Source organism: Botrytis sinoallii (assembly GCF_014898435.1).
Source record: "Botrytis sinoallii strain Bc 23 chromosome Unknown BSIN_005, whole genome shotgun sequence".
Lineage (NCBI taxonomy): Eukaryota > Fungi > Ascomycota > Leotiomycetes > Helotiales > Sclerotiniaceae > Botrytis > Botrytis sinoallii.
Genome location: NW_024066032.1, coordinates 50,345 through 75,115, shown reverse-complemented (window position 1 = coordinate 75,115; position 24,771 = coordinate 50,345). Strand labels below are relative to the sequence as shown.

At 32.7% G+C, this 24,771-nt stretch overlaps 5 protein-coding genes across 5 annotated transcripts; 1 reads left to right on the top strand and 4 right to left on the bottom strand.

Moving 5' to 3' along the window:
- Positions 1-13,831: 13,831 nt before the first annotated feature.
- EAF02_003294 (uncharacterized protein) lies at positions 13,832-16,015 on the bottom strand. Its single transcript, XM_038899342.1, has 6 exons — positions 15,502-16,015; positions 15,233-15,415; positions 14,826-15,169; positions 14,333-14,756; positions 14,166-14,267; positions 13,832-14,092 (listed from the first exon to the last, which is right to left on the bottom strand). The coding sequence occupies exons 1-6, from the start codon at positions 15,893-15,895 to the stop codon at positions 13,905-13,907; spliced, it is 1,635 nt and encodes a 544-aa protein (XP_038760269.1). The 5' UTR covers positions 15,896-16,015; the 3' UTR covers positions 13,832-13,904.
- A 765-nt stretch (positions 16,016-16,780) lies between these two features.
- Positions 16,781-18,484, bottom strand: EAF02_003293 (uncharacterized protein; the record flags this gene model as incomplete). Its single annotated transcript, XM_038899341.1, has 1 exon — positions 16,781-18,484. The coding sequence occupies one exon, from the start codon at positions 18,482-18,484 to the stop codon at positions 16,781-16,783; it is 1,704 nt and encodes a 567-aa protein (XP_038760268.1).
- Positions 18,485-19,383: 899 nt separating this feature from the next.
- EAF02_003292 (uncharacterized protein) lies at positions 19,384-20,719 on the top strand (the record flags this gene model as incomplete). The annotated part of the gene is made up of 5 exons (XM_038899340.1): positions 19,384-19,533; positions 19,592-19,628; positions 19,687-19,754; positions 19,813-20,195; positions 20,254-20,719. 5 exons carry the CDS (start codon positions 19,384-19,386, stop codon positions 20,717-20,719), a joined length of 1,104 nt encoding a protein of 367 aa, XP_038760267.1.
- A 1,280-nt stretch (positions 20,720-21,999) lies between these two features.
- EAF02_003291 (uncharacterized protein) lies at positions 22,000-23,042 on the bottom strand (the record flags this gene model as incomplete). The annotated part of the gene is made up of 4 exons (XM_038899339.1): positions 22,000-22,178; positions 22,245-22,530; positions 22,581-22,868; positions 22,926-23,042. 4 exons carry the CDS (start codon positions 23,040-23,042, stop codon positions 22,000-22,002), a joined length of 870 nt encoding a protein of 289 aa, XP_038760266.1.
- Positions 23,043-23,631: 589 nt separating this feature from the next.
- On the bottom strand, positions 23,632-24,597 carry EAF02_003290 (uncharacterized protein; the record flags this gene model as incomplete). Its single annotated transcript, XM_038899338.1, has 1 exon — positions 23,632-24,597. One exon carries the CDS (start codon positions 24,595-24,597, stop codon positions 23,632-23,634), a length of 966 nt encoding a protein of 321 aa, XP_038760265.1.
- Positions 24,598-24,771: the final 174 nt, after the last annotated feature.

Sequence of the window (24,771 nt, the reverse complement as noted above, 5' to 3'; positions counted from 1 at the left end):
AATATATCGATTATCTGGGGTATACATAGAAATACATTATCTATAACACAATAAGCCTTTCACAAATATTACAAAGTAATGAAATAACTCGATATCAGGATAAAATGGTTATCTGGATATATAAAGATTTCTTGGAGGTTAGCTTTTATAATAATAAGGAATAGTATTATTATAATGATAGTGGAAGATCTAGTCAGTTTAAGCTTGAGGGATAAATCGAATATATAGAATAAGAGTTGAATTGAAGTCAATTTAGAAGAGCTAGGCTGAGTTGAGATGAATTGCTTGCTTTTTCCTAGATTTTCTTTAAAGAATATTCTAGGTTTATATAGTTTATAATGAAATTCCAGTATATTCTATACTTATAAATAAGATCAATTTAAATCGTATCTTATAGAATCATTTTAGATAATAAAAAGAAAGTACAACCAATCAATTTAGCAATATTTCCTGTATACTTCCATCTAGTTCCATTTCATTTTATTTTATTATAAATCAATTTGATAAGAGATACTATTATATAATTATATAATAATATGATTTTATAATATAAGATTATATTATATATATATTAGTCATCAAAATATCCCTTATTTAATAAGATATTAATAAGTGATTTAGTGAACTTATTATGAATCCTCACATACCCCCTTAATAAATGCATTAAATCAATCTTATTATATATTTTAATTCAGATTGATCTGATTTGTAAATTCGATTAATTTGATTCGAGCTAATAGTTTAATAAGCCCATTAGCTTTCTGTTTATTAGTAGATATATAAATTAGGTCTAAATCCTCTAATTTAATAATATCTTTAATATAATAGAATCTGATTGCTATATGCTTGTTTCTTTTGTAGAATATAGGGTTTTTAGTAAATGCTAGTGCAGTCTGATTATTTGTATATAGAGGAAATTTATTTTGTTTATATAAATTAAACTCTAATAATAGTTTTTTAATATAAACAGTCTTTTTAATAATTAGATTTATAGTAATGAATTCAGATTCAATTATAGAAAGAACTATTATTAACTATAATTTAGATTTCCAATTAATAGGCCCATTCCCTAGTATAAATATATATTCACTAATGGATTTATATATATTGATTTCCTTTTTATAATCAGTATTACAGAATCCTTGAATATAAGGGTTTTTAATTTTATTATAATTTGTATCCTTATTTATAATTCCTTTTAAATATTTTAATATTCTTTTAATAATTTGAATATGTTTTGTACTAGGATTGGACAAGAAACTAGTTAATCTAGATATGGAAAATACTATATCTAATTTAATTCTGAAAACTAAATATAATAAAGAGCTTATAATTTTTTGATATAATTTAATATTATTATTATTAGCTTTTTCTTTATTATGAATTAACTTTATTTTCGGATTTATTAAAATGAAAACAGAATTGGAATCTAATATATTGAATTTAGCTAATATCTTTTTAATATATTTTAATTGATATAGCTTTAATATATTATTAGTTTTTTTGATTTGAATACTTAAATAATCCTTTATAAGATTTAGATCTTTTAGATCGAAATATTTCTTTAAATTATTAATAAATTTATTAATAATCTCTTGATTTAAGACTATTATAGTAATATTATCGATATATATATTTAGAATTATATTCTTATTTTTATTAATAAAATATATTTCTTGAAGATTAGATTTATAAAGCTTAATTTATTTAATATATCTTTTAGAATATAATATCATATCCTAACCAACTGTTTTAGGCTATATAAAACTTTATTTAGCTTTAAAGCTTTATTTTTTAATTTGCTAAATCTTTTTGATAGATTTAATAAAAGTAATATATCAATATTGTTTTATACAAATATTAGTATCATATCGATTTTATAAATTAGCTAATTGTTTTGAAAAGTTAATATAAATAAGAGCTTCTATATTATCGATTTAATTATCAATATATATATATCAATATAATCTAATCTATATAACTATTCGAATCCTTTAATGATAAATCTAGCTTTAAATTTAATGAATTTATCTGAATCTTTTATTTTATATATTTATTTAATCCTTAGAATTTTATTATTATTAGGATTATTAATAATATCCCAAGTTTTATTGAATTTAAAAATATTTATTTTGTATTTTATAGCTTTCAGTCAATATTCCTTTTCCAAAAAGCTAATAACTTTTTTATAGGATTTAGATTTAATCAATATACAATCTGGCTTATTAATAATAATCTTTTTATTATTTTTAAATCTAATATCGAAAGTTAATTAAAGATTTTGTTAATCTATTTTGATATTTATTCTTTTATTGATTAAATTGAAATATTCAGAAAAAGCAAGTCTATAATAGGAAATTATATATTTTTCATTATTAATAAGATCTTTATTATTAGAAATTAGATCTCTTATATATTTAGATTACTATATATTAGATTTTATTAGCTTATTAAGCATAAATTCACCAGGTGTAGATTTACCAGGATCAATCTCTATATAATCGATTATTCCATCACTTTCATTGTTTTCATTCATTTCAAAATTAGCTTGATACCTATTAATACTAATAATATCTTCATTCTCTATATTATCTTAAATAGATTGAAATTCGAGATCTTCTTCTTTCAATAGCTTTAGATCTTGGTTTTTATATTTATTAGAATATATAAGATCTTCTTGAATATCGATATCTCTCAAATTAATCACTCTTTTATTGGCTAAAATATAAACCAAATAATTGTTAGATGAATCAAAGCCTACTAGTATATCTTTTCGAGCTCTAGAATCCAGTTTTCTATTATGAATTTCTTTATTATTAATAATATAAATAAGAGAGCCTAGGATTCTAATATAGCTTAAATCAGGCTTTTTATTATATATTAATTTAAATAATGAATTATTAATAGAATTATTATATATTCTATTTTTGATATAAGTGATGGCTTTAATTAGATATAGCTATAAATAAAGTAAAATCTCTTTTTCTTTAATTAAATAGATTAGTCTTTCAACTATATATCTGTTTAGTATCTCGACTATTTTATTCTGGGAATAAGTGTATGGGCTAATATATTTATATATAATTTTGTGATTTCGAATAAAATTCGATTATTTATTTGAAAGGAATTCAAAAGTATTGTTTAATCTTAGTATTTTAATATTAATATTAAATTGATTTCTAATTAGATTATAGAATTTTATTAGAATATTATAGGCCTAGGATTTGAATTTAATGGGATATATTCAAATAGTTTTAATAATCTAATCTGTAAATATTAGAAAGTATTTTTTATCTTTAATTTTTGTAGTTCTAAAAGGTTTAGTTATATTTAGATTGAATTTTTCGAATTTAAAACTTATTTTAAGGATTTCAAAAGGTTTCTTGCTTATTTTCTAATAGAATTTGTTGAATTTGTATGATTTATATGTCTCTAAATCAGATTTAGTTATATCTAATTGGATATTTAAGGATTTAATAATATAATCCTTATTTATATAATCTAATTTCTTATAAATTAGATTGAGATTGATTTTATTTAATAATAAATTCGATTTTTAAATTAATTCCTTTTTTATTTTAAAGATATTAATATTTTTAAGATATTTTGAATTTATTTTAAAATTAAGATAATATATATCAATTAATTAGAAAGCTATAGTTTATATATTAATCTTTTTATAAATAATATCAATCTTATTTCCTGAGGAAATAATATAATTAGCCTATTCTTTTGAATTATTTTATTTGAATTAATAAGATTGGAGGCTATATTGAAAATATAATATACTTTTTATAATAGCACTTCTGATTTATTATTAATTAGAATAGAAATATCTTTTATATTATTAATACAAAACTTTTTCTTATTAGTTATAATAATAAATGATTGTTTAATAACTTATAATTTATAAATCATTTTCTATTGAATAAATAATACTTTATAGTACCCGAATCTAATATAAATTTATATTTAGATCTAAGAGATTGATTAGTTAAGTCTATATAATAGTCTATAATTATTAGTTACTTATTAGAAATAGGTTTATTCAAATCTTTATTCAAATCTTTATTCGAATTTTTATTTGAATTCGATTAAAATGCTTTTTATTATTCTCTTTATTGGTTTTTAATTTAAAGTATTTTATAAAGTATTTCGATTTTAAATATTCCTTTTTAAAGTAATGCTTGTAATAGAAAGTTTTATTAAAACTTATTTTATTAGTATTTAGATTAATATTAGATTGTATTCTAGTTTTTTTAGATATTAGCTTCAAAAAAAGCTTATTCAAATCAATACTAATTATATTTTTAGCTAGTTCTTTGTATTTTCGAAAAGCAAAGTTATTATTTATTTATTTATTTATAGTGATTAACGTCTTGTAGAGGACCTCCCGAGGGGTATGAAAGACGTGGCTAGATCTAGAGTTACAAATACAGAAAGGCGCTGATGCGCACGCTAGTAAAACCTCACAGGGTAAACCCAGTTCCTTCTATATATCCTAAACAAGCCAGTGTAATGATCGCAAATAGGGCCGTTTTTGTTTGGCCCCATATTCCTAGCGCTTCCTTCTGCTCATGGAGAGGAGCGCTCTGATTGTACAATTACTTCTGTCATAGAACCATGTTTTATGGACAGGAGCGGTGTGTATAGGTGTGCCGCTTCAAAGAAGCGGGTGTGTGTGTGATGGTGCTCCAGAGGAGCGGAGGATTCGGCTATTGGGCCGCTCGAGAGGAGCAGCCGGAACGATGGTTCCGCTGAGTAGCGGAATGGCGCATAGGCGCAGTGGTGGCGGCTGGAGGGGGGATCAGTTCCCCCTCAGCATTCGATCGATCGCTTTTGCGGCCCATAATAGAAAAGCTCTATTAGGGTTAGCGGTAGATTGTCGGAGCTCAGTGGAGCTGTGTCAGGAGGTCCACACTAAGGTGGCCTATGAGGCGGCATATAGGGTGGATCCATGTGGATCAGATCGCTATAGCCATAAGTCGTAGAACAGTAGGAGAGTGACCCGATCACTCTACCACTGAACCAGCCAGGCTCCTTGCGGAGGACAATGGTCTTTTTGTCTGCAAAGTTATTAAAAGAGCTAGGTAAGCCTTTAAAAAGAAATTATATTATAAAGGTATCCGGAATATCGAAATTCATCGATTTTAGGTAATTATATAATGATTGGATCGAATTAATATATTCGTTTATTTCTTCTGAATTAATATAATTAGATTCTATTAGCCTATTTAAATATCTTCCCATTAATTCGATAAAAGACTCTCCAAACATCTTATTAATAGAATCCTATAGACTTTTAGCCGAAATTTTATTTTTGAATCTTTCGACTAATTTGAAGCTAATTATAGATTTAATAGCTTTTAATGCCTTTCTTTTATTTCTCTGATATTCTGAAAGTCTTTTATTATATTTTATAGTTAATTCAGGTGAAATAGGCTTTTTTGATTTATCTATATATAAACTTTTATTGGGTGAAACTTCTGTATTATCGATATATAGCATAAAGCTATTTATTTCTAAAAAGAGTTTAGCTCGGTTAATCCATTCAATATAATTAGATTTACCTTTTAGAGGATTAGATTTAAAATTAATATTAGAAGCTATTTTAAGTTCTTTATAGATTAATTGGTTTTATATATTGATTAAATACTAATCTAAATATTTAATTAATTTTAAGACTTGAATAGATTAGATAAATAAATCGATTTAAAATCGATTTTAGTTTCGAGGATCAAATAGATTAGTTATTTTTTAAATTAGATCTTTATCTTATTTGGTATAAAATAAAGACTAAATAAACTAGGGCATCTTGATATAAAGAATATTGATATATTACCTGCTATAAGTAACAATATAACATAAATATATTGTTTAGGGATCTAATTTTATATACTTAATTAGGTTTAGCTTTAGGGATGTAGATCTTAGAATCTATATATAGTATTTTTCGATATAAATTCGATTGAATTGATTTGAAAATTCGATATTCGATAGCTTAATAGTAATATATATATAATATACAGCCTTAAATCAAGCTAATTCCTTTTTTAAACTAGTTTAGATTAGCCGGGCTTATAATCTCTTGGAGGTTAGCTTTTATAATAATAAGAAATAGTATTATTATAATGATAATGGAAGATCTAGTCAGTTTAAGCTTGAGGGATAAATCGAATATATAGAATAAGAGTTGAATTGAAGTCAATTTAGAAGAGCTAGGCTGAGTTGAGATGAATTGCTTGCTTTTTCCTAGATTTTCTTTAAAGAATATTTTAGGTTTATATAATTTATAATGAAATTCCAGTATATTCTATGCTTATAAATAAAATCGATTTAAATCGTATCTTATAGAATCATTTTAGATAATAAAAAGAAAGTACAACCAATCAATTTAGCGATATTTCCTGTATATTTCTATCTAGTTTTATTTCATTTTATTCTATTATAAATCAATTTGATAAGAGATATTATTATACAATTATATGATAATATGATTTTATAATATAAGATTATATTATATATATATTAGTTATCAAGATATTCTTTATTTAGTAAGATATTAATAAATGATTTAGTGGATTTATTATAAATCCTTATATATCCCCTTAATAGATATATTAAATCAATCTTATTATATATCTTAATTCAGATTGATCTGATTCGTAAATTCGATCAATTTGATTCGAGCTAATAATTTAATAAGCCTATCAGCTTTTTGTTTATTAATAGATATATAAATTAGGTCTAAATCTTCTGATTTAATAATATCTTTAATATAATAGAATCTGATTACTATATACTTGCTTTTTTTGTAAAATATAGGGTTTTTAATAAATACTAATACAATCTGATTATCTATATATAAAGGAAATTTATTTTGTTTATATAGATTAAACTCTAATAATAGCTTTTTAATATAAATAGTCTTTTTAATAATTAGATTTATAGCAATGAATTCAGATTCGGCTATAAAAAGGGTTATTACTGGCTGTAATTTAGATTTCCAATTAATAGGCTTATTCTCTAATATAAATACGTATTTGCTAGTGGATTTATATATATTGATCTCCTCTTTATAGTTAGCATTACAGAATCCTTGAATATAAGAGTTTTTAATTTTATTATAATTTGTATTTTTATTTATAATTCCTTTTAAATATCTCAATACTCTTTTAATAATTTAAATATATTTTATATTAGGATTGGACGAGAAACTAGTTAATCTAAATATGGAAAATACTATATTTAATCTAATTCCGAGAGTTAAATATAATAAAGAGCCTATAATTTCTTGATATAATTTAATATCATTATCATTAGCTTTTTTTTTATTATAAATTAATTTTATTTTTGGATCTATTAAAATAAAAACAGAATTGGAATCTAGTATATTAAATCTAGCCAGTATCTTTTTAATATATTTTGATTGATATAGCTTTAATATATTACTAATCCTTTTAATTTGAATATCTAGATAATTCTTTATAGGATCTAGATCTTTTAAATTGAAATATTCCTTTAGATTATTAATAAATTTATTAATAATCTTTTGATTTGGGGTTATTATAGTAATATCGTTAATGTATATATTTAAAATCATATTCTTATTTTTATTAATAAAAATATATTTCTTAAAAATTAGGTTTATAAAGTCTAATTTATTTAATATATTTTTTAGGGTATAATATTATATTCTGGCTGATTATTTTAGATTATATAAAGTTTTATTTAGTTTTAAAACTTTATTTTTTAATTCGTTAAAATCCTTTTAATAAACTTAATAAGAGTAGTATATCGATATTGCCTTGTGTAAATATTAGTATTATATCGATTTTATAAATTAGTTAATCATTTTGAAGAGCTAATACAAATAAGAGCTTTTATATTATCAATTTAATTATCAATATATATATATTAATATAATCTAATCTATATAATTATTTTGAATTCTTTAGCAATAAATCTAGCTTTGAATTTAATAAATTCATCTGAATCTTTTATTTTATATATCTATCTAGTCCTTAGAGTTTTATTATTATTAGGATTATCAATAATATCCTAAATTCTATTAGATTCAAGAATATTTATTTTATATTCTATAGCTTTCAGCCAATATTCCTTTTCCAAAAAACTAATAGTTTTTTTATAAGATTTAGGTTTAATTAATATATAATCTAACTTATTAATAATAATCTTTTTATTATTTTTAAATTTAATATCAAAAATTAATTGAAGATCTTATTAATCTATTTCAATATTTATTCCCTTATTAATTAAATTGAAATACCCGGAAAAAGCAAATCCATAATAAGAAATCATATATTTTTCATTATCAATAAAATCTTTATTATTAGAAATTAGACCTTTTATACACTTAGATTACTATATAGTAAATTCTATTAACTTATCAAGCATAAATTTATCAAGTATAAGCTCATCGGGATTGATTTCTATATAATCGATTGTTTTATTATTTTCACTGTTTTTATTTATTTCGAAATTAGCTTAATATCTATTAATATTAATAATATCTTTATTCTCTATATTATCTTGAATAGATTGAAATTCAAAGTTTTTTTTTTTTAATAGCTTTAGATCTTGGTTTTTATATTTATTAGAATATATAAGATCTTTTTGAATATTGATATCTCTCGAATTAATTATTTTCTTATTGACTGGAATATAAACCAAATAATTATTAAACGAATCAAAGTCTACTAATATACCTTTTCGAGCTTTAGAATCCAGTTTTTCATTGCGAATTTCTTTATTATTAATAATATAAGTAAGAGAATCTAGAATTCTAATATAGCTTAGATCGGGCTTTTTATTATATATTAATTCGAATAGTGAATTATTAATAGAACTATTATATATTCTATTTTTGATATAAGCAATAGCTTTAACTAGATATAGCCATAAGTAGAGTGGAATCTCTTTCTCTTTAATTAAATAGATTAGTCTTTTGATTATATATCTGTTTAATATTTCAGCTATTTTATTTTGGAAATGAGTGTATAGGTTAATATATTTATATATAATCCTGTGATTTCGAATAAAATTCAATTATTTATTTAAAAGAAATTCAAGAGTATTATCTAATCTTAATATTTTTAATACTAATATTAAACTAATTTCTAATTAGATTATAGAATTCTATTAGAATATCATAAATTTAGGATTTGAATTTAATAGGATATACCCAAATAGCTTTAATAGCTTAATTGGTGAATGCTAGAAAGTATTTTTCATTTTTAATTCTTATAGTTCTAAAGGGTCCAACTATATTTAAATTGAATTTTTCGAATTTAGAACTTATTTCAGGGATTTCAAAGGGTTCCTTACTTATTTTCTAATAGAATTTGCTGAATTTGTATAATTCATATACCTCTAAATCAGATTTAGTTATATCTGATTGAATATTTAAGGATTTAATAATATAATCCTTATTTATATAACCTAATCTCTTATAGATTAGATTGAAATTGATTTTATTTAATAATAAATTCGATTCTTGAATTGATTCCTCTTCTATTTCAGGGATATTAATACTTTTAAAATATTTCGAATTTATTTTAAAATTAAGGTAATATATATTAATTAGTTAAGGAGCTGTAATTTGTATATTAGCCTTTTTATAAATAATATCAATTTTATTTCTTGGGGGAACAATATAACTAACCTATTCTTTTTAAACTATTTTATTTGAATTAATAAGATTGGAAGCTATATTAGAAATATAATATATCTCTTGCAATAGTATTTCTAATTTATTATTAATTAGAATAGGAATATCTTTTATATTATTAATACAAAGCTTCTCCCCATTAGCTATAATAATAAAATAATTATTAATAGCTTATAATTTATAAATCATTCCCTATTAAATGAATAATACTCTATAGCATCCAAATCTAATATAAATTTATATTTAGATTCAAGAGATTGATTAACTAAGCCTATATAATAGTCTATAATTATTAATTACTTATTAGAAATGAGTTTATTCAAATCTTTATTTGAATCTTTATTTGAATTTTTATTCAGATTCGATTTAAAATGCTTCTTATTATTCCCTTTATTGATTTTTAATTCAAGATATTTTATAAAGCATTTCGACTCTAAATATCCCTTTTTAGAGTAATGCTTATAATAAAGAGTTTTATTAAAGCTTATTTTATTAGTATTTAAATCAATATTAGATTGTATTCTAGCTTCTTCGGATATTAGCTTCAAAAAGAGCTTATCCAGATCAATACTAACCATATTTTTAGCTAATTCTTTATATTTTCGAAAAGCAAAACTATCAAAAAAGCTAGGTAGGCCTTTAAAAAGAAACTATATTATAAAGATATCTGAAATATCGAAATTCATCGATTTTAGATAATTATATAATAATTAAATCGAATTAATATATTTGTTCATTTTTTCTGAATTAATATAATTAAATTCTATTAGTTTATTTAGATATTTTCTCATTAATTCGATAAAAGACTCTTTAAATATCTTATTAATAAAGTTTCTATAGACTTTTAATTGAAGTTTTATTTTTGAATCTTTTGATTAATTTGAAGCTAATTATAGATTTAATAGTTTCTAGTGTCTTTCTTTTATTTTTCTAATATTCTGAAAGCTTTTTATTATATTTTATAGTTAATTCAGGTGAAATAAGCTCTTCTGATTTGTTTATATATAGACTTTTATTGAATGGAATTTTTATACTATCGATATATAATATAAAGTCATTTATTTTCAGAAAAAGCTTAGCTCGATTAATCCATTCAATATAATTAGATCTGCCTTTTAGAAGATCAGATTTAAAATTAATATTAGGAGCTATTTTAAATCCTTTATAGATTAATTGATTTTATATACTAATTAAATACTAGTCTAAATATTTAGCTAGTTTTAGGACTTGAATAGATTAAGTGAATAAATTGATTTAAAATCGATTTTAGTTTTGAGAATCGAATAGACTAGTCATTTCTTAAATTAGATCTTTATTTTATTTGATATAAAATAAAGACTAAATAAGCTAGGGCATTTTGATATGAAGAATATTGATATATCACTCACTATAGGTAGCAATATAGTATAAATATATCGTCTAGGGACCTAATTTTATATATTCAATTAGGTTTAGCTTCAGGGACACAGGCCTTAGGGTCTATATATAGTGTTTTTCAATATAAATTCGATTAAATTGATTCGAAAATTCGATATTCGATAGCTCAATAGCGGTATATATATGATATACAGCCTTAAATCAAACTAATTCCCTTTTTAAGCTAATTTAGACTAGCCAGGCTTATAACCTCTTGGAGATTAGCTTTTATAATAATAAGGAATAGTATTATTATAATAATAATGGAAGATCTAGTCAGTTTAAGCTTGAGGGATAAATCGAATATATAGAATAAGAGTTGAATTGAAGTCAATTTAGAAGAGCTAGGCTGAGTTGAGATGAATTGCTTGCTTTTTCCTAGATTTTCTTTAAAGAATATTCTAGGTTTATATAGTTTATAATGAAATTCCAGTATATTCTATGCTTATAAATAAAATCGATTTAAATCGTATCTTATAGAATCATTTTAGATAATAAAAAGAAAGTACAACCAATCAATTTAGCGATATTTCCTGTATACTTCCATCTAGTTCCATTTCATTCTATTCCATTATAAATCAATTTGATAAGAGATACTATTATACAACTATATGATAATATGATTTTATAATATAAGATCATATTATATGTGTATTAGTCATCAAGATATCCCTTATTTAGTAAGATATTAATAAGTGATTTAGTAGACTTATTATGAATCCTCACAAGATTGAAGGCAATAAGAAAATAGATTGTTTAGTAAATGTAGGTATAATTAGACTTATAAACTAGATAATCAACAAATTATTAATAATCAGTGGGATGTAAACAATCACCCGTTAGAAGCGTTTATATGTAAAAACTATCTAATGGGAAGAAATGAATTCCTCTTTCTCCGCTAACTACAAGAAATAGTCTCCTAGATATAATATAAAGGAACTAAAGGAACTAATTCTATCAAGAATAGTTTTACATTAACTACTAGTTATGAAAATAGGCTATGATAATTATACTGCTTACCATTAGTAATTTGATTATCAAAATAATAAGTTGGACTGCTTATGCAACAATATAAAGGAATTATATTATTTCTTTAAATGCACAATAAACAATTTAAAGCAATCAGACTGGCCCCTTACTCCTATAGAAATGTAATTTAATAAGTAAGCGATTATTTATATTAAAAAACTCTTATATATATCTAATAAGCTTATTCAATTAATTACCGACTTAGAGTTTTATATACAGATCTATTCTAATTATTAAAGAACTTTTAAAAAGAAATTATCTTTTCAATAAAGCCTATTGTCCCCTTCCTTTATAGATTTATCACTTAATTGATTATTTAAACTTATTTTATTTCTAAAAATTACAAATTCAAGATATAATATTTTTTATTTTATTTATTTATATTAATTAACGTCTGTTTTGGACCTCCCTAAGGGTATTTAGACGTGCTAAGATAAGGAACTATTTGAGCGGTGTGATCGTCGCGATCGAATTTAGCAATTTAACTTCAATGCCAGGGGCTATTCGCTCCTCTGCGGGTGCGATCTGCTTCTGTTTCCAGAAGGGAATGTCTGATCCGGGTTGTTGTTGAGGCAGAGCTTGGTTCCCGGGTGGATGGGCTCGTTGTGGGCTTCGATCCTTATGGTAGAGGAGAAGAAGTGAGAGTGGGTTGCTATTTGTTTAGCTGAGTAGCAGGGCTTTTGTGTTATATATTGGGTTTGCGGTTTTTAGGGTGTAGTGTATTCGAGTGATCAGTTGAGTGATGAGTTTATAAGGGATGAGCAGCAAGCTTTGTTGAAAAGATTGTTGCTTTTTAAGGGTCCTTTAGTAGTTAGGATAGATCTGAGTGTAGAACTCTGAGTCGGTGATCAGCTGAGTGAGCTTGCTAGGTGTGTGTAAGAGTTTCTTGATATATGTGAAGATATAATATAAGAGCCTTATTATTTAGTTAAATAAATAGTAATCCACTTTTGCTTTTTTTTCTTTATTATAAAGATTGAAGTCTATAACAAATCTATTTATTTAAAAACCAAGCTTTATTTCAATAATAATCCGGATCAAATATATTCTTCTAGAAACAGAAGTGAATTGTACCTATAAAGGAACGAACAGCCCCTAGCATTGAAGTTAAATTACTAAATTTGGTTGTAATAATCATATTGCTCAAATAGTTCCTTATCTTAGTACATCTAAATACCCCTAGGGAGGTTCAAAACAGACGTTAATTAATATAAATAAATAAATAAATAAATAAAAAATACGAATAATCTACCTCTTCTTAACATCTTTTCTACCACCGAACTAAAACTCCTTCCCTTCTCCCCGAATGTTTATTCTCTAGGCTCGATTTTCCCTCCATCACCCCCCCTTATTCCCTTATCCTCCACTCAAGAGCTCTGATTTGTGCCTGATCAATGCCGGCCAGCATATCTATTTGTAAGCGCTGGCAAGCGCTATACGACTACTAGTTTTTGAAATGGATAAAAGTTATTCGCCATACCCTCCAGCCAGATCCTAGAGAGACGAACGTACTGATTCTTGAACCGGGGGCAGTGAGGCCGCGGGGTGAAATACAGGGTGATCAATCAAACATCTCATCGGCCCGCGCCTAGTAGTCGGTGCCCACCCAACTACTGACCCGCCGTGGCGAGGCTTGTGTACCAAACAGTGTCCACTGCACTGCTCATGCCCAAAATATATAATTAGTAACGATGAGTGAAGACTTTATGTAGACAACATATCACGGGTTCTACCCCTCATAATATTAGTTTATTGATTGTAGAAGTTATTATATACGAAGTTTAAAAGTACAGAATAAATCCCCTGCTTGCATTGTAACTTGATCTTTGAGATTCTCCCAAAACTCGTCGGGATTATAGCCTTCGGAAAAGCTGATATGAAACTTCTTTAGTAACATTGCTGTTACGAACCGCAACTCTAGAAGGGTAACGGCTTTTCCGACGCATTGACGGGGACCTGATGAAATCTAGTTAGTCAATCTGTGAAGTATGGAGCTGAAGAGGTGGCTGTATAGATCAAGTTCACATACCGACGCTGAATGGAGCATATGCTCTCTGGTCAAGCACTAACTCAGGATGCGTAGTCCAACGCTCTGGAATAAACTCATCGGGTTCAACAAACGCATTAGGCACTTTTCGAGATAATATGATTAGCTTCAGGTAGGTATACGAAGAAGATGGAAAAAAAATCACATACGACGATGCGAAGAATACTTCGTAGCAGTAACTTTCACCCCAGCCGGAATAAAAATACCATCAACCCAAAGACCGTCTGGGCCCGTCATCCTCGCTCCTCCTGTCAATGCTGGGGGGGCAATTCGAAGTACTTCTTTCACAGTAGCGTTGAGATGTGGCAGAGAGGCTAGTAGGTTCATATCTTTTACATCGATATCTTTCACCTCATCGTAGATCTTGCCATACGTAGAAGGGTATTTGCAGATGTAGTACATCATGGCGATGAGCCCGGCTCGTGTAGTATCGCTACCGGCTGTCACTGCGGATAGTGTGCTTCCTAGAAGAATATTGTATCTGACTTTGTCGCTCTTTTTACCTTTTAGGTCGTTGTATTCCTCGATGAGAAATTGCGCGATATCTATCTCTTTGGTATCTTTCTGCGACGCCTTACATTAGTATCTATGATTTTACATGTAGGGTTTGAATATTTCTCAGCTAGACTGGGCTAGACTTACCTTCATCCGCTTTTGTATCGTTTCCCAACAAAAGTCCAAAGTCTTCGTTACATGTCTCACGTTTTCCAAAAAAGGGAAGAAGCAGAGACCAACTCGAGCCAGCCAGATAGCATCATTCATAGGGCTTAGCATAGCTAGAGCTCCTCTCTGATGTATGAGCTCCATTCTCTGTTTTTGTGCTCGAACGAAGCCGAAATCTTCTCCAAAAGTAATCAGACCCATCACATCGAAGGCAAACCATGACATAAAATCATTGAGCTTGATAGGTTTGGTATCTCGAGATTGAATTGCATCAACAAGATCGTTTCCAAGAAGAATGATACGGTGTGAGTATTCTTTGACGGCTGCGAGGGAGTTAGATGGAGGTTGCGGAATGAAAGCATAGGGTTACATGGTGTCTTACGTACCTTTAGTAGAAATACCTTTGTTCCATGCATTTCGTCGTGATCGAACTTCTTCGGGATCCCGTTCAAAGACCACGGAGGTCATTGGATGCAAGAGATCATACCAAGGATCTTTGCTGTTGTTATTCTTCGCGCCATCAAGAAGCTCGATGCCGGCTGGGTGGAATATACAGAGTTCATTTGGGCCTGGAAGAAAGGTTTAGCAAACATCGTATGATTGAGCTAGTCCAGGCCCCATGAGCAGGAGTGCGGTGATCAATGAGCTCACTGACCAGTTCGAACTATTGGGCCATATTCCTTATACACCTTGTGTAAAACCAAATGATTTGTGGAATTCCGGGAGTGCCATAGATGCCAAAACTTGGTGGCAGCTGCGAGTCTTGGACCAGGGAAATGCTTCAATTGATGGAAGAAGAGACGGTATGTTACAATGCTCCCAAAAAGACCAAGTAGGTAGCAAGCAAAAATTCCCAAAGTTGTCATATATTTACTTAATAAATAAGTGTGCTCGGTAGGGGATGTCAGAAACCAAATGACGGAGAACAGGGCGGTATGCGAAAAAACGATCTCATAGATGCGCAAATGCCATTCTCCTCGGATAAAAATGCTCAGATGAGCAGCAATGCCTGACGATATTGCTACAAGAGACAGGAGAATATAATTCATGTTATTCGCTTCTCGTCGCACAGAACGTATTTGGTAGGATGTGATCAGGAATCATAGATCATGCCATTACTTGCGCATTAATATTAATAAATGTGAGCGGAAGTAAGAAACCTTTCCAATCGAAGTACCGTTCCACAACGGCACGGCATTTCTATACATCCCCGTCTGATTGGAATACCGCTTGAAGACTTTAGTGCCGCTACAGTGAAGATGTGAGGACTTCTAGATCCATCATGATCCATTCGGTCTCGCCGCAAAAATGGTGAACTAAACCGTTGTAATCTTTAATAGAGACATACCGCCGTGCGTTTGACCATGGCGGACTTGTTTGATTCACCGCATGATGTGGAAAAATTTCTCCATGCGGTTCGGTTCATGCACGGGATTCTGCTCTAGGACCTCGGATAATTGATTTAACCGTACGCAGCCCCGCTCACTCACCCTAGGATCAGCACTAACACATGCAGGAGGCACAGATGAGGCACAGATGAGGCAGTGCTGAAGGATCAATTGAAGACGGCCCTTTTCTCAAATGGGCATCACCCGTTGGAACGCAAGGATTATCACGATCATCACACCTTGCTGAGGGTCAGCATAGAAGTAGACTTTTGTGGTCCCGAACGACTTTCGAGCCATGCATGTAGTTACTAACATAAGCTTGCTGAGATGACAATTCGGTGAAAGACATACATAAAGTACGCGTAGAATACGTTGTCACTGCAGACCCAGTCTGGACCCAAAACGATAGAAAGAGTAATGAGGGGCAAAAGGTTACATTGATCGAAATTATCACTACAAAAAAATAACAACCCAACCATCCTCCTTCTGTGTAACCGTTACATTTGACACAACAAAATTAACAAGTATTACTGCAGCAATTCGGCATTAAACCTTGCATAGTCGACCGTCGATTCGTTGCGTCCAACGGTCGCTTCCTACCGCACCCAGAGCGTAAAATCTATCCAACGGATCGTACTTGGCTTTGATCGTATTCAGACGACCATAGTTTGCGCCGTAAAACGCGGTTTGCCAATTAGGTTGTTGGAAATCGGCTTCGTTGAGGTATACCGCTCCGTTAGGTGTAAGAGCAGCTAGTGCAGGCCCAATAGTGTTGGTCATATAGTCTTGGCTTGCAAAATTGGCTTGGAAATTGCTATAATCGAGATAAGTTCCGTATACAGCATTCATAAGCGTTTTTCTCCAGTATGGGTTCACAGCAATATCTGGCGCGCCGGGAACCACGGTTTTGTTGACATCCAGAGTGACACCAGCCATGACATAGTTGTTGTTGACAACAGATTTAAGAATAGAGATGAAACTATCAGTACTGTTTTGAACTACTGAACGAGGGATCAATCGCCCAGCAGTATTGGCGTTGGAGACATTGGCACCGAAACCTGCAGACTGATAATAGTTCAGAAATGAGGTAGATACTGAGGATACATAAGCGTATGGAATCCCGCCTGCAGTGAGCGTAGAAAGAGTTGGCGCAATAAGGTTATCAATGACATCTTGTTCAATCTCAAGACCGACGATTGGCGACACGAGGAAGAAACCGGCACCAGCGGTCCATACAAGTTGCAGACCGCTGTCAACCATTTCCGGTAGCGATTGCAAGAACACCTTGATAGCATTCCAGTATACAGTAGCACCTTCCGCTGTGGATGGAGTAGCAAATTGCAAAGTCGCAGAGGAGATAGACTTTATCTTTGGGTGAAACTTGACGGTTGCCGACACAACAACACTATAGGTTCCACCTCCACCTCCAGAAAGGGCCCAGTAGAGATCAGAATGACTAGTTGGTGAAGCTGTAACCAGTGCTCCAGTACCGGTTACAACCTGCCATTCCAGGACTTGATCAACTGCAAGACCAAACTTTGTAGCAAGCGGGCCGTGTCCCCCTCCCTGACTGTAGCCACCTGCCAACGCCACAGTAGGACAGTTTCCTCCTACTATAGTTCCGCTATTTGCCTCAGCAAATCGGTAAGCCTGAATAGATGATACACCAGCTCCAAGGACTGCTGCTTTCCCATTATATGCAGTAGATTTATATGAATCAATAAGAGAGAGAGATGTCATATAATGTGTCCATATAGAAAGTGCTCCTGCACCAGTAGATTTGCCATTATAGTCGTGACCAGTTCCACGAATAACCAAGCGAAGGTTGAACAGATTAGCAAAGATGACAGCTTCACTAATATGTAACGAGGATGTTGCGTTGACGGTATAGCTGACATAGTTTCCCAAAGTGCATGATGCTGACTCTGGAAGAAAAGGGTTGCAAGAGTTGTTCGTGAACATCCATGCCATAGCAGAGGAGGAGGAGGCTAGGTGGGGCTCGGGAAGGTACCAGTTATTCTGAAGATTGTCGCAGGCAGCCTTGTCATAATGATCTTGGTGACAGATTGCAGCGATAGGTACCGAGGCAATGAGCCTCCCGCCAAGTGTCGCATTGAAAACAGCCCACTCCGAGGCGTTAGGATAGAAGGCATCTCCAGGGAAGTTGCGACAGGTTGAAGTAAGGGAAGAGGCAGTGACCATCAAAGGGCAGGAACCAAAAGGGTAGGAACCAAATGGGACCATTGACATGATTGCGATAGCAGAGAAGCTCTTTACGAGCCCTCGATGAAAATTCGCGAGGAAGCCGCCGTGATCAATCATCTTAACGGTTTCAGGATCTTGGCCGCAGTTGTCCTTTGTAATTGGTGATTGGTGATCGGTCTGTGCTGCGGCGAAGGTGATGTGACTGCGACAAAAAGTGTGGTTCGGATGTAACCGCGATTTGATTTATTCAACAAGAACGTAACAATTCGTGAATCAGCTTCCGTGTTGCATATGCACGCAGAGTGTCACGTGCAATAAAACGAAATTGATGTTACAAAAGCTTGTGTTGCAGAGAAAAAGATAAAAACTGGAAGATACTTATTACAGAAGTATACGAAAACCTCGTGTTCAGCTACTTCCCTCAAAAAAGGTTATTCCGGAAGAAGAATCCAATATGAATTTGCCTCCACAATTTTGCTATCGTAGGATTCTTCCAATAAAAAAAGCATTGCTTTCCGACCCCGAATTGAGAAAAGAAAAGGATTGTATGCTTACCACACTATTTTTTTCGAAGACAATAACTAGGAAGACTGAGTAGTGGACCAGGTTAACATCCCTGTCCCGAAGAGGAAGGTCATATATGCGAGTTGGAGATATTATGCACAGTGTGCTTACTCAGACCAAACCATGCTACCTGTACTGATTCCAAATTCAGGAGGCTATAATTGTAATACCAGGGTTGCATTTTGGTACGTACGGCCAAGTCTTATTGCCTTGTGCGAGAAAGGATGGTTGGAAACTTTAATTAATCCTTCAGCCAATCTCCTTGGTTGGTATATCTGTAGGCACCATCTCAATACTTCTTATTGCTTTTTCTTACCCAGCTCATCGGTAATGTCGATAATAGAACACAAGAATTTGAAGAACAGGCAATAAACCTCCAAATGGCTACGACAGAGCGTGGGAAGGCTGTGATAGTCTGGTTAATAGTGTTTACAATACTTGTAACACTGAGTATGATCGGTCGATTTTGGGCCCGACGAATACAGCGAAGAAAGCTTTCTCTCGACGACTTCTTCGTTGTCTTTGCATTTGTAAGCTCCGCTTCCACGTCTTTCGTTCCCATAGACAAAATGTCTAACCGAAATACAGCTTAACCTCATTGGACTCGAGATTCCAACATTTATGAGTGCGTGCATATCGATAATCATCCAACAGTTGGTGGAATTGCACTGACTGAATCTCAGGCTACCATCATAATCTTGGAGCTCATGCAGTGCACCTAACTTATGAAGATTCCACATTTCAACATAAGGTACGTCATCGAGAAGAGAGTAGGCTGATAAGCATAGGAAGCTTATACTTGTTTCCAGGCCCAGTATTCCGCCTCCTTCACTTGGACGTTTGCGACATGTTTTGCGAAATTGGCGGTATTATGGATGTACCTCACTATTTTCCCAGGTCGCAGGCTCAAGTGGGCCGTCTACGTGACGATGGGGCTTAGTGTTGCCTTTTTGATCGCCTTCGTCCCAATTTTCATGACTGTGTGCCTGCCAGTATCAGCGCAATGGAGCCCCGACATTATGTTTACCTTGGCTCACTGCAGGGCCATTCAAACCCAAGAGTTCGCATCAGTAGGGGCGAACATGGCTCTGGATCTGATTATTGTCATGATTCCGATTCCCTCTATATGGTCCTTACAGATGAGTGTAGCCAAGAAGGTTTTCGTTACATCTATGTTCAGCCTGGGATTGGCGTAAGTTTTCCATCAAAATACATGTTTTGTAGGCTTTAACTGAGAGATTCCTTTCCAGCGTGGTCGGTATTGGCGCATGGAGAATTGACACCACTATTAAATCCACGAAGTCGGTCGACTGGAGCTGGTTCGTCGTCCCTGTCGGGCTACAAAGCCATCTCGAACTTTGGCTTGGAATCATCGCCGCAAACTTACCGCAGATGAGCCCTCTATTGACTAGGCTCCTTCTTCCAGCCATGTCAAGTTTTTATAAATCAATCACCTCCAGCAGATACACTCTGCGTCGAACTGGTGGACAAAAAGACACGTCTGGGTCGACGGATGATTCGCGGGGAGGAAAGAGCAGCCGGAGGAGATTCACACAAATCAGTGACGAAAGAACCGAGCTTGAATCTATGGAAGTCCCTCTTGGCACAATCGAAAGACGCCACGAAACTGATATTGAATCTGGCCAACATGATTCTCAGGAGTATCCCAAGTCGAAGATTTGGCGGGAAATCGAGGTTAGCATAAATCATGAATAGCACGACGGAGTTGCACTATCCTTGTACTATATATGTAATCCTAGTATTTATGCGAAATTTATGCAAGTTTTAACGTCAACACTAGCATATCGCGATACTAGGTTTTGAAATCGGTGATAAGATGTCAGAATATCATTTGATTTTGTATTATTTCGTTGGTATGTTTATTTTGCTTTTGTCGTTCGGTTGTAAGGTTATTGGTGAGATAGTCTGCACAATACTAGTATTGACGACTACGACTACAGTGTTCTTCTGTACAATCCCCAGCGTCGCTAACCTTAACCTGAACCTTAACTTTTATATATTTGCGCCTATATCCAAAGTACTGCGAACAAATAAGAGGTTCAAATTATCTCGAAGTCATCATCTGATTATTTGTTGAGATTGGCAGGCGAAAGAAATTCTTCAGTATGTACGAGCACACAGGGCGTGAATGTAGTAATCTGAAGGTTAATAATCATCGATTTTTTCTCAATATTTTGACTCTCGCATAAGGTTACCCCTCCCTCACCTCCCTACGGTGGTTGGATGGGTAAGTAATGTAAACCCCACTTTTACTAAAATCTTGCTGTTTTTATAGATTTTGCTACTGCTTTAAGCGATTCGAATAGATATTGAACTGTTCCCCCCAAAATTCAATCTTTGAAGCTTTTACTTGCTTTTTATCAATTCTAATAGTTTTTAGTATTTGAAGCATTTGAAGATTTCTATAGATTCTAAATAGGTTTAGGATAAGGATTCGAATTTGAAATCCAATCGAAATCATCAATTTCAATAAAAAAGTAAATAATTTTGAATAAAACGTGACTTTTACAATACTTCCACCACCTAGAGTTCACCATATAAATTTTCAACCAGCGTGACGATATGATTGGCTAAAGCCTCTAAATATGGAGAAAAGCACGGTCGCTTTTTAGTGGGTTTTACATTACTTACCCATCCAACCATCGTACTCTGTTAACTCCTTGTCATTATAGTGTTCAAAACATATGCATAGTAAGTCTAAGATTACCCCCTCCCCACCTTCCTATTCCGTTCCCTCCTTGTCATTATAGCATTCAAAAACACATACATACTGCATAGTAAGCCTAAGATTACTCCCTTCTCCACCTTCCTATTTCATTCCCTTTTTGTCATCATAACATTCAAAACATATACATACTGCATAGTAAGCTTATTAATTGTCACAACCACTACGGAAAAGATCAGTGGGGCGAGCACGAGCCCCTCCCCTCCTACACACATGCTAGCTAGGCAGCTGATTACGCATCTAGATACATTCATCCTCCAGGCACGAAAGGCCATCCTTCGCATCCAAGGGTAAAGATGGTACTATTCTGAATCTTCTCGGCTTGCGCACAAAGTTCATCAACATCCCAGTTAGCCCAGATCATCCGTCCATTCAGGAATTTTGTCTTCGGCTGGGTAAGCCACACTAGGAAGTTCGCAGGCAACGCAGCTGTGGATGGGAAGCATGGATTAGTAATTATGATCTTTGAAAATAGGACGGAGCAATGGTACATACCAGTGTCCATCGGTAGTGTAGCAGGATCAACATCAGCTGCACGAAATACCTTGGTGTCCACCATTCCAGGGTGGACAGTACAAATGAAGATGTCAGGGTTCTCCAATGCTAAGAACTCCATTATCTTCACTTGTGCCGTCTTGGCACTCTGGTAAGCCGATTGCCCAGCAATCCATGTAACTGGTAGCACCAAACTCCCTGAGGTGAGTCCGTACACATATGCGCCAGCCTTATTCGCATTTGGAAAAAAGGCTTGGGCCATTATTACAATGGATTTAACATCAGTCTAGTTAAAAACGCTTAGCAGATCATTGTTAAAATCGATATCGGACGAACCTCATATGCTTCCCACCACTTGGCGAGATCTACAGAGACAATAGGTCCCTTGATACCCTTGCTTGCCGCACCCATCACGAGAACATCCCACGTGCCAACCGCCTCAGCTACTTTTTTTATTCCTGCCTCATCAGAAACTGATGTAGCAAATACTGAGCTGCTGGCTGTGTTCTGAGGGATTTGACTCTGCGTCTCAAGTAGATCTGATTCAGTGCGGCCAATGAGTACTAAATGCTTGGCTCCCGCTTTGGCAAAGGCCAAGGCTGTCTCGCGTCCAATTCCGCTACCCTATGATAGAACAATAAGCATCTGCGTATGTTTTCGAAATGTTATAAGGAGTCTTACCGCTCCTGTGACGATGACAGTTCGTCCTGCTTGACTAAGGGCTGGCTGAGTAGCGTCAATAGCTTGATAGACATCGTTGTGCCAAGTGGCTGTTGGGCACGGATATGGAGGTTGCATCGTGGCTTCAGCAACTTGTATTATGATGGCCGAAGATTATGGAGATGGTTTGAAATCAGGTATTCTGCCGTTCAATAAGTTCTCAAGAAATAAGTATTTCGAAAGAAGAGGAACCATGAAATAGAGGAGTATTATATATTCTGATCAGCATTGCTGATTACTCGGTCCTAGATAGAACCAACAAAAGAGGGGGGGCGCAGTGCATGATGTGGTTTCACAAATTCACTCGCGACCATACTATATACGATAACGCTGGCAATTACGTTACTATTTTTAATACATAGTGTTGGGAACGTCGGGGAATTGTGACATTTGGTTTCTTAAAAAATTTCGGAGAAAGAACATTTTCTTTGATTAATCAATCACTGGTAACTTTGGTGAGCGTATTATGATATTTTAGAATTGAGGTTGCACCGGATGATGTGCCGAGTACGGAATTGTCCTTCCACATTCTCGAATCCCTGCTTTAACAATCCTCGCTCTTATGCAATATACCGAAAGTAGTAACCGAATCACGTGTCATATGTTCGTACAGATTATCTCCATAAGCCTTTCATTATCAAGCCTAACCCAGAGTCATCACTGATGGTTAAAGTCGCCGCCATCGTTCATGTCCAAGAGGCATGAGTGATAACAATGCTGTCCAGCAACACCACACTTGCCATGTCCATTTATCCTCATCTTTTCCGCTGCGCAAAATACATCTGTATGATACATAAAAGCCGATGAGAATTGCTGGAATAGACGCTATCCATTCACCCCAGAAGAGCGCACAAATCGGACTCCAAAGGAAAATAGGAATTGCAAGTGTCCACCTAGTAATCCGCTCTCCCAAAAGAATTGGTGCAGTTTCGCGCCCTCTCGACTTATCACCAAGTATATCTTTCAGATCTTGGACATGCATTGTTGTCATAATGACACCACTGATTACTAGAACCCATAACTGTCCGACAGGTGTGATAACTGCATCAGAAGAACCGCCTCCGCCGATAGCGACTTTCAGAGAACTTCGGTTATACACCCAAAAAGCGAGAGCAGCGATGAAGTTGCGCTGGATCCAACCATCATCTGACGCTTTGAGATCATTGTAAACCCACGTTCCCGTCAAAATACAAGCCGTTTCGGCTCCAACATAGAGAAAACAGTGATTGATAGCGAGTATAGCAGGAATTAACAACTGCAATGCTAGACGCACTTCCGTACGAGTCACCAGCCCTTGAGGTATAGGCCTCCATGGTTTATTTAGCTGATCCTCGGTTACGGACTCCCATAGTCGCTGGTTGGCGAGGACAAAGATTAGTAGGTTCGACCAGTTGAATAACACGACAGCAGGAATTCTCCAGAGCACTTCCCGGATCGAAATGTGGTCTCCTGAGACGAGAGGAGGTCCATCAAGCGCACAACAGATCCCAAATACCGTGTTAGGAACGACAAAAGTCACAACGTCGCTGCTCGTAAATCGCCAAAAGTATCTGACAATTTTGGCAAGGATCTCGACTCGTTTCACCAAAGAAGGAGACTCGACTACGGATATGGCGTCCATTTTGGCCGACATTTTGGTGTTTTCCGATTGCAGATGGAACGATTGTAATGTTATCAACATCAGAAAGATACTGGGCCAAGAAATTATTGCGGTTCTATAGGTTCGGATCGGAACTTTGATATAAATTCCACCCACCCGCATTCAATTGGTGGATAAAAAAGAGTCCCCAGTTTCTCGGAGTGGATA

What these genes read in the sequence shown, in the direction of transcription:
- EAF02_003294 (XM_038899342.1), bottom strand. Translation starts at nt 15,895, where the DNA reads ATGAATTATATTCTCCTGTCTCTTGTAGCAATATCGTCAGGCATTGCT. An exon ending in CAAAGGTATTTCTACTAAAG is followed by an intron (nt 15,170 to 15,232) that starts GTACGTAAGACA and finishes ACTCCCTCGCAG; the next exon opens with CCGTCAAAGAATACTCACAC. An exon ending in CGATACAAAAGCGGATGAAG is followed by an intron (nt 14,757 to 14,825) that starts GTAAGTCTAGCC and finishes TACTAATGTAAG; the next exon opens with GCGTCGCAGAAAGATACCAA.